A 10,142-nucleotide genomic window follows, 5' to 3' on the forward strand; every position below is an offset into this window, starting at 1 on the left:
TGAACAATAACGGCACAGGGTCGATTGCTTCCTGGAACAGCCCACGACAACAGAATCACATTTTTGAATGCACAATGGAAGGGGAGGATGTCTTTGGGGCTAAACCTCCTTTAGTTTAGGGTTAAGCTCTTCTCCCCATGAGCACGTAATTTCCATTGACGTTAATAGGTGTTTCATACACAAAGAAAAGAAAAGAGAGTAAAGGGCTCTGTATTGGAAAGGTCAGAGAACATGCTCAAGGAATTTGGAACTGAGAAAATGTTTCAACTCCACTGTATATAATAACCCAAAGGAGAATACTTTCAACATTTCAGATTTTTTCTTTTTCTTTTACTTGAAAAGTGTAATTTTACAAAATACCATTTTTTCCATCAAAGAAACATCCCTGCAAAGTACGCGAACACAGCGTTCTGTTTCATAGAGTTTATACAAGTTATCAGAGGTTTTATGCTAGTAGGAAAGAAATGATTCGTCAGCACAGACACCTAAAAGCAAACCCTACAAAACAATGGGGGATATGAGCAAGTCTTAAACGCTAAAGCAAGTCATGAAATATAATTGTTGGCTCTATTTGAAAGTTGCAAAGTTTCTTTCAAACGACCCATATGGTATGTAGAACATCACATCTGGTACAAAACTGCCTGTATTTAGGTTTAAACACACACACACACACACACACACACACAGCCTTATGAAGATTATTCTTTTGAAAATTATTCCAAGTGCTGTTATCGTAAGGCAAACATATACAAAGGTGCTGACTGCATACAAGGATATTAAGAAAATAAGAAGAATTTCGAAGTGTTTTTTCACCGATTTTTTTTTTTTTTTTTTAGAAATATCATCAACAGAGGTCTAAACATGAACAGTATCAAATCAACGCAGCCTGCCGTTTTAAACTTCCATTGTCTAAGCAGAAACTAGGTTTTCTGTTGCATTCTGGCAGCTTTGAATTTTGAAACCCTCTTTGTAGTTTCTTCTGAAGCTTCAGAAAGAACTTCCTCAGATTTTCGCTCCAGAATGGTAGGCAGGGCAGGGTGAGCGATTACTGGGTGTGGTGCTGAAGCAGGAGACAAAGGCTCCTTCTCGACAACAGTCCCCGAGAAAGCCTACAAGGAAAGGAAACCTTGAAAATAAGCTTATAAGTTACAAAGTGTATTACCATCACTCTCTCTTTTAGTCAAAAATATAGAAAAAACTCCACCAAACCAACAGCAACTCCCCGCAAAGGAAAACTGTCTAGCTTCCTCAAAAGAAAACCAGAAGGAGTGCTAGTGTTCTAAGGAGAGATATTCATACCTCTATGTACGTTTTGGAATAAGAAAAAAAAAAAGGTCTTCAAGAACATAAAAACAGATGATGCAATAGTAAATTTCAGCTCCGCAACTGATACAACTTTGCAGATTTGGGGCCTGTCAACATTTCAATCATATTGCACTTTCAAGGTTTCATATTGTGCCTCCTTTAACTGCTTCAAGCTGACACCTGGTGTACGAACTACAAACTATTTTGCGTGTTGACATGTTTCCCCCCTGTCAACATCATCACAACAGTTAAGTAAGATTTTATAGAAAGTGGCAGACAAACTCAATATATTTTTAAATGCCGGAAGACTGCGAGGTACATTAGGGAATTGTCCCCTTGCGGACTGCCTTATGTTACTTATCTGGAGGCATCTGGCTGTCCGCTCCAGGAAAGGGGTCCCTGGATCAGCTGGTCATTTTAGCCTGATCCAGCATGGCTCTTCATATAGTAGGCAAGATGTGAACAAAATGCTAGATCACAGATTTTCATTGGTCACTCATAGGAAGCAAGGCCCTCTCTTTTCCCATCGTTATTATGTGCCTCTCCCAATGAAAAAGTCTGTGTGCCTCCACTCCTTGTGCTGCTTTTAGAGGTGGGTGTCCTCTGAGAAACTTACCCTGCTGCCAGAGTATCCCTTTTTTTCTGGCCCCTTTGATCCATTTGCCCTCGAGAACAAGGCAAGAGAGAGTGCCGAACTCTCCAGTTTCTTTCTAGCTGAGGAGGAAATCTCAACTAAATCCTAAGAAAATGTACTTCCCCTGAAATGGTGGCAGTTACTTCCCAGTAAATGCATCTAGGATGCAAGTGCCAAGGTTCACAAGAGAGTGTTTTATAAATGGTTTACCTGACTTAGGAAAGAGCACTGACAGAGGCACCTGGGCTCTAATCACACTGACATGGGGAAAAGGCTGCCTTTGTGAAATGCCCCCGGCATGCCTTAGTCAGAAAGAGAATAGTGTGCCTGTAGATGAAGGAATGCACATTTTTGTTGTTCTGCCCAAGGAATAAGCTGGTGGCAGCTAAAGAGACAATTTACGAAAAATGAAATCAACATTAAGAAGGTTTCTAATTTGTCCTAATGTTTTCTCCTAAAAAGAAACAATAAATGAAAGAGCCTTCTCTCTGTACCTCATACAATCCTGATAATGGCGATGGTTTTTTTGAAAGATGCTCCTGCTCCCCCTCTTCTTCCTCCACTAAGATTCCTTCGCTGTTATCACTGTAGGTACTTTCATCATAGCTCACACTCCGCAGAATTCCTCGTCTGTCATCAAACTCAGCAGTGCTGCTCTCACTGGTATCACTACAAACACTGTTCTCACGGCTTCGAGACTTCAAAATTGATTTACGAGGGACATACTCTCCATTCACAACATCAACAAAGACTCTGCAAAAGGAAAATGTTAGCTTTAATAAACTATGTGAGAAGGGGGGCAGAGAACCACATGACAAATTCACAATAATTTCACTGTCTTTGGTGGTACAAATTAATTATGATGACTTTGCCTAGTCAACTTTCTTACTGAACTCTTGTAAAAGATGCAAGGTAGGTGGATTACATTCAGCAACGCAACTGTTACCCTGCCACTTTTGAGTGGATACCTATCACATTTCTTCAGGAGTGAACATCCTTATTAGAGCTTTACAAAGACTTGTATTTTGCAAAATGAAACTGGACACCACCTGAAGGAACCTTTTCATAAAGTGACAGTGTTTTTGCTTTTAGTAACCAGATTATCTATCACGCTCAAGAGAATATAATGTGTGGTTATTTAAGTGAAAGAAGATCTGAAAAACTTGTGAGCTTCACAGGCTTGGCAGAGGGTGGAGTGAGATACAGAGACAGAGAGAGATCATGGGTCCACCTAGTTCTGTATTGTCTGTATTCTTGCTAGCAGTCTCTCTTCAATGTCTCAAGGTTTTTCCAAGCATCACCTACCTCCAACCCTTAATGCAGCCTTTCCCAGCCTGATGTCCTCCAGATGTTGTTGGACTACAACACCCATCAGCCCCAGCCTGCATGCTCAATGGTTAGGGATGATGGCACTTGTAATCCAGCAACATCTGTCAGGAATCTGCTTGAAGAAGGCCGCTTTAACAGGAGATATTGAATACTGAACCTGGAACCTGTGGCATGCAAAAGATATGCTGCTGTAAAGTCATGGGATGTTTTCTCAGTAGCTTTGCCATGGGTATGATCGGTTGCCAATAAAGTAAATCACTTTAGAAGAGTAAGGAACGTGCCACCCCAAAGTAGTTTGGAAATTTTTCAGCTCTGAGAATTTCTGCATTAATGCACTCACAGACAGATGTTTTGTTTTATATGAAGTGGTATGAAAACAATATGAAAACATTAATAGCAGTAGCAATTAAAAACAATACGAAAACATTAATAGCAATATCTGCTAAATGCCCTAAGTAGGTATAGCAGCAAAATGAAACACAAATTGATTGTTTTTGCAATTTTCATAATGGCCAAGCCATTTTTAAGGAACCATTTAACTGAATAATTGAATAATTGTCAAATATGAATAATACAGAATAAGTGAGATATTCCTACCAGGTGCAATTTGGCATACAAAAGGTTCAGGAATACATTATATAATTTATATTAATTACATGGAATTAAATAGGATTAATTATTAGCTGTGGCCCTCTGGCTCTTGGTAGATTACCAACTGTTCTAGAGCTATACTATGCAGAATGAATCACACCCCACCAAACTGTTCTTGCTACAGGTGCCATACCGATAAATGTCTGCTGGTGTTTTGATGCTGGGCAGTTCTGTAGCTGAGTGCCCATTGCCATTGCTATTCTTTCGCTTGCGTTTTGCCTCTTCTTTCTTCTCACTGAATTTCAAAGTAGTATTTTTTCCTGTGTTTATTCGTACCTGAGGCGGAAATAAACATTAGTCATAAATAATCAGACTTTAATCAAGCAAAGACAGCAAAATATCATTCTTTAATCAGCTGAACAAACAAAATATTAAGGTCTATGGCACCCCCATATATAGGGGTGGTTTTGACTGCAATGCTATGGTTTGGTGTTGCCTGCATAAGCCTTGGGCTTGTTTGCTCCTACCCATCCACTCCTCTTTGGCATAGCTGTGAGAGGTTAGAAGCTTCTGATTCTGTTTTCAGCTAACTGTGGTTTGTTATGTGTGGACCCAGAAGTGTGGTTAGTCTTTTGGTTAACCAAAATTTGTTGTGGGTAACTTCAAACAAGCCAATTTCAAACCATTGTTTCTGAAGCTGGCTTGTTTAAACTAACCATACTTACATTTAACCACGCTTCTGGGTTTGGATGACACAGCAGGCTGTAGTACACCACAAGATAGCAAAATCTAAACGCAACCCTAAGCACCCTTGGTTTAAGGTGACCTGAGATGCACCGCCAGCCATAAGGAAATCCACTGTGACAGTGAAAAATCTAAATAAATTTCAAAACACTAATTCTATTCAGGGCTATAACCTAAACCAAATTTAAACAAAATTGTTGTTCATCAGCTATGAGAGAAAGCAGCAAAGGGTTAACTCTTCTTCTCAGTCAGAAGGCTGGGGCAAAAAAACCTGATGTCCTAACAGGAGAGGCAACTCTTCTCATTTCACTTTCTGCCTCCAATTTAAATCTGGGAACAAAGCCAGCCTTTTAAAGAACAGCTCCAATATACCTTCCCCATCTCTCCTTAATTATCATATATGGAGTAGGAAGGAAACAGTAGACCAGAGGAAACCTCCTCAGCACTGATCTGTTCTCGTCTCAGCAATATGGGAGGAAGAGAGGAGAGTGTCCAGGCTTCTTGGGATATACCAATGCAAATCTGCAGAGGTTTAGAAAAGCGTTGTAGCACCAACTTTCTCGGGCATGGGGATAGCCTATGAGTGATGGGATCCTGCCTCCACCAACACTGAGAGCAAACTGTTCTATCCTGAATTTTTTCTGTGGATAAGTTAGTCATCTTTCTGTGGATAAGTTAGGCTAACATCTCCAAAGAAAAGGTGGAGTAATGGGATTTCTTCAGTCTTTCAGCTCACCCTGGAGTTTATATTCTAGATGCCAAAGCGTAAGAAAATGCAATAAACAGCATTACCATCACACTCCATCAACATCCAATCATACCAGGTCCTAGGTGTACCTAGGTGTCCTTCTGACTACTCTTTCCAATGACCTGAACATGGTAGGGATCCTCTTCAGATAGAAAGCAAAGTCTGCTTTATTTTTTAAATGAAGAGGCATAATCCCATTTCTTGCCCTCAAAGCCTACTAAGAAGAAAGGACATTCTTGGTTAAATCTATTTCCCATTTTACCTAAAGCCAACAAGATTTTAAGCAGTTATGGGTAGCATGTAAATTTTAATACCATATTCTTTTTACATGTGATCTTTTTAAGTTTGAAGGCAAAGAGTTTAGATTAGAAATGCAAAAGCCCCCCCCCCTTTTACCTAATCATTTCATGAAAATACAACATTAGTTAGAACCCTAAATAAGCCTGGTTTCTCGACATGTAAAAGTAGCAGCGTATTACGCAGGAAAAGCATTACAAATTGATAACAATCTCCATAATATGAATTCAACAATCCTTGCAATACAAACCCTTTTAGGTTCCACAGTATGAGAGAAATATATTGTCGGTACGGCGTGCTCAGCAATGGCTGAATCATCCTCATCATCATCACTGCAATAATGATTTGGGCCATTAAGCTGGTCTGTGAACACTTCTGAGTTGGTTAGTTTTTTCTGGAAGTTGCCCTGAGTATTAGGTTCTTCCCCCCTATCGGCCATATTCACATCTGTCTTTTTTTCTTCTCTCTCTTCTTCAGAGGAGGAAGTGTCTTCTCCATTTGCCTCAACAGCATCAGAGATCCTAGAGTGGGGATGGGGAAGGATGAAATTCAGTTCTAGTTCAAAGCCATAAAATAAGCATTTAGCTGATGCTTAGATATTTTTAGGGCTTTCCCTTCTTTTGCAAGATATGGAAAACTATCTTATTTTTACAAATAACACGAAAGAGCAGCACATGCACCAGAGGCACACTTGGTTTGTACTGGAAACTGGACTTCTAGTGTTGCAGCACTGATCCGCTATAGTCAGTTAGAAGCTGAAATTTGACAAGTAGACTGGACTTAACTGTGAGGGGTCCTTTACCTTTACCCCTTTTTTAGCTTGTTACTTATGCAGATACTAAAGACTTTTTTCTTTTCTTTTTTGCTTTAAGATAGCGTTCCCTGAAGCATGACCGAGTCTTTTTATGGAATATTAACTGTACAATTGTAGAAATGGTTTTATTGTTTTAGACTTTCTATATTTTGTACTATCTCTCATTTTATCTTATTATACACTGCTTCAGTAGGTTCTGGCTGTGAAACGGTTTATAAATCTGCAAAATAGAGCAAATAAACAAATAATACCCAGTTTCCTGTTTACCATGATGGCCAACCAGATGCCTCTGGGACAGTCACAAGCAGTACATGGAGGCAACAGTTCTCTCTTGTTGCTCCCCTGCTTATTCTACTAAAACGAAGAGGCTTCATATAGTCATCCTGACTAGCAGCCACTAACAGACTTGTTATGATTTCTAATTATGATTTCTAATAGTATGCTCTGCTGCTGTGGTGAACAATGGGAATGTACATGCCATTATTTCCAATGTCACCAATTGTTCCTATTTACCAAAAAACCACCAAAAACTTCCAATTATTAGCTTGAGGGGAAATCTCATGAGGTTTTATTACAATCGAGTAGTATACAAATTTTGCAAAGTAAATGTTAAGTAAAATTACTGAAGGTTTTTTAAAAGTTTGTGCCCCCCCAACCTACCTACTCCACATATATTTTTGCCCTTTTTGCCCACCAGTTTCCTCTTATTACTTTCTAATACAAGTTAAATCCAACTACCTGATGATTCTGGAACTTTGGCTGCTGCGTGATCCAATCTCATCCTCAAGACTCATCTCAACTCTTTTATGGCACAGTGCTTTGAATTTATTTGACTGTGCTTTAAGTACAACTAAGCAAATGTTGTTTTCTTTTAGAAAGATGTTGAAAACTCAGTCCTGGAATTCCAGTATGGTCAAAGGCTCTACCTGCACTACTATGTTATAACAGTTTACTTCCCCTGAACGGTCATTCCTCTCTCCCTATAAAGAATCACGGGAATTGTTGTTTGGTGAGAAACGTTAGGAGTGACCATGGCTCAGTGGCAGAGTATACACTTTGCACACAGAAGGTCCCCGGTTAAATCCTTAGTAACTCCATTTAAAAGGATTTAGTAGCAAGAGATGGGAGAGAATTCCGTATGACCCCCTGGAGAGGCATTTTCAATCTGAGTAGACAATACTGTGGTAACTGGATACATAATGTGACCTGGTATAACAGAGCTTCCTATATTCTCTATGTTCTCAGTGTCCTCCGCTTCACAAAATTACAAATCCCATGGTTCCCTCGGCGGAATGAATTACTGTAAAACTAATTTAAGTCTATGGTGAAAATATGTGTCAGCCAGAAGTGTTAGCCAGAAGATTCCACACTTACTACTTAAATGATTACATTCTTCTGTCATTCAAATTGGGGTGGGGGAGCAGGAAGAAAAAAGGGGGTGGAGAAAAAGTTTAATGCCCAACACTTTTTGGACTCATTGGGAACTTCATTTGGGTGTTCCAAATGCTGACGTTCAATCTCTTGTTATATTGTCTCCACTCTCCTTCTGCCGTAGCAGGAAAGTGGAGACAGTGTAACATTGCATTTTTTTCTCCTACCATTTTGCTGCCTGCTCCCTCCTTCCCCAATTTTCCTGGGATTTCCCTTTTTTTGCTATCAAAGTGACTAAAACAAGTAAATATATATTTCTGTTTATGCACATCAGTACCCAAGCCAAATCTACTGTATTTGCTGATCAATTTGTTTTTATTTATGCAGCAACCTCATCCTGTAACGAAGGAAGATTACAGAAGTTCAGGTTTTCCAGATGAAGAAAAGAACTTTGAAACTTTCTTTTTGGTGTGACTGGAAATGGAAAATGTTGCAGAAGCAGAAAGTAATGAGACCGTGGGTATAATAATCACAGAATGTCAGATATACAAAATGCAACACTGCATATGGGATTGCAATGCACTATAAATTTGGGTCAGGCTTTGTTCACCAAAAAGGGAAGACCAGGGAGAGTGTTTCTAAGTTCTAAGCAGAATTCTGTAGCCAGTCCTAGACTCGGAGAGAATTTCAATGCATGAGATAGTGTTCAAAATATGCATGTTTGACAACAATGGAAACACAAATCACCAATGTCTTTCCCTGTTTGAGAACCCAGACTTGATTAAGTGGAAAAGTTTGACTCAATAAATATCCAAGCTTCAGTCCTACAAATTCTCTCTTCTTTTGAACAGAATGCTCCAACCAACAACTGTTAAGATACCTGTCGAGTTCACCAAGTATCTCTTCTTGTCTCTCTAGTTCATCTAGTCTGGCCCAAAAGTCTTCCTCTGATTTCAAGTCCTCACTGGATTTTTCGCCAGTTCCATTTTCTTGAAGATTTGCCTCAAAAGCAAATGTTTTTGGTTTAGAATGAGGTTTGTGAGCAATTCTGTGTTTTCCTGTGTAATAAACAAAGCAAGAGAGTTTTTAAAAATTATATTACCATCATAATACAAAGGAAAGGAAAGGAAGCAAAAAGGCAATTGTAATGAAGGACTTTGGACAAAAAACATTTAAAAAAAATGTTTCAAATTACTACTAAAGTTTTAAGTAGCACCAATAATCGTCGCATGGCAAAAAGTACCTGATGTTTATCCAAATGCCAAAATACATGCCACCCCCCCAAAAAACCCCCAGAAAAACAGCATTTCTGGGATATTTTCAATGTAGTAACTTTACATCTGCTATATCAGAAGATAAAAAGCTGCCTTATATTAAGTCTGCCCACAGGTCCATCTAGTCCCATGGTGTCTACACCAGTGTTCTTTTGCCTTGCGTCCCCCAAATGTTGTTAAGACCACAAGTGCCATCACCCATGACTGTTGGCTAAACTGGCTGGGGATGGTACGAGTTGTAATCCAACAACAGCTGCAGATCTAAGGCTGAAAGATCCACAATGGCTCTCGGGTACGTGAGAGTTTCTTCTTTATTCCTTAAACTCTCTACAGTAAATGTTCATTTGCTGCTACTGGACTACAACTGCCATTGCCCTTGACTATTATTCATGCTGGCTAGGGCTAGCTAGCCACCCCTCCTTTATAACATACTCCAGTGTGTATTGGGGAAATGAAGAAAAACAGTATAACAAGAATGTCTGAGAAACTTATTCTGGACTCTTCAAGGAAGAGGCACAAAAATTCTATTTATTTTAGCTTGGTTATAAGGGTATCACATTAAATGATGCATGTGCCTCAGTTTATAAATGTATCTTGCCATTTTCAGAAATGCCTAGAGAAACCTAACCTTACACACTAAGTCACTACATTAAATTGGAGACCATTTGGTTTTCGTATTAGAAAAAATAATATAAATGTGAAAAACAGATCCCACAATGGTTGAGCACATTTTAAAACCACAAAACCTCACCTTTTGTTTCAGTGCCATTACTTTCAGCAACTTCTCTTATATCCACAAAATCACCTGCTGCCTAATTGGAACAAAATGTTAGAGTTAGCAGGTATATTTGGTAGTACTACTTGCTAAGCATTCACATATCTGGTTAGCTAGTGGTAAGTGAGCTTTGGACTTCTGTGTCACAAATGGCAGTTGCCCATGCTATGTAGCAAGCAAACTGAGGGGAGTTATGAAAATAGTTTGTGGTATGACATGGGATGGGTTTGTTTCTGATCTTCAAAGACTAAGGTTGTAAA

At 39.2% G+C, this 10,142-nt stretch overlaps 1 protein-coding gene across 3 annotated transcripts in view; it reads right to left on the reverse strand.

Annotated features, from left to right (window-relative positions):
* Window positions 1–308: 308 nt before the first annotated feature.
* URI1 (URI1 prefoldin like chaperone) overlaps window positions 309–10,142 on the reverse strand; it is a 46,076-nt gene continuing 36,242 nt past the window's right edge. For all 3 annotated transcript variants that reach the window (XM_083451911.1, XM_083451913.1, XM_083451912.1), the window contains 6 exons: window positions 9,859–9,919; window positions 8,714–8,891; window positions 5,899–6,169; window positions 4,053–4,195; window positions 2,434–2,692; window positions 309–1,109 (listed from right to left, as the gene is read on the reverse strand). In XM_083451911.1, coding sequence (XP_083308037.1) covers window positions 921–1,109; window positions 2,434–2,692; window positions 4,053–4,195; window positions 5,899–6,169; window positions 8,714–8,891; window positions 9,859–9,919 — 1,101 coding nt within the window. In that variant the 3' untranslated portion in view covers window positions 309–920. The remainder of the gene's footprint in view (window positions 1,110–2,433; window positions 2,693–4,052; window positions 4,196–5,898; window positions 6,170–8,713; window positions 8,892–9,858; window positions 9,920–10,142) is intronic.

Source organism: Podarcis tiliguerta (genome assembly GCF_965153285.1).
Source record: "Podarcis tiliguerta genome assembly, chromosome: 8".
Taxonomy (NCBI): Eukaryota; Metazoa; Chordata; class Lepidosauria; order Squamata; family Lacertidae; genus Podarcis; species Podarcis tiliguerta.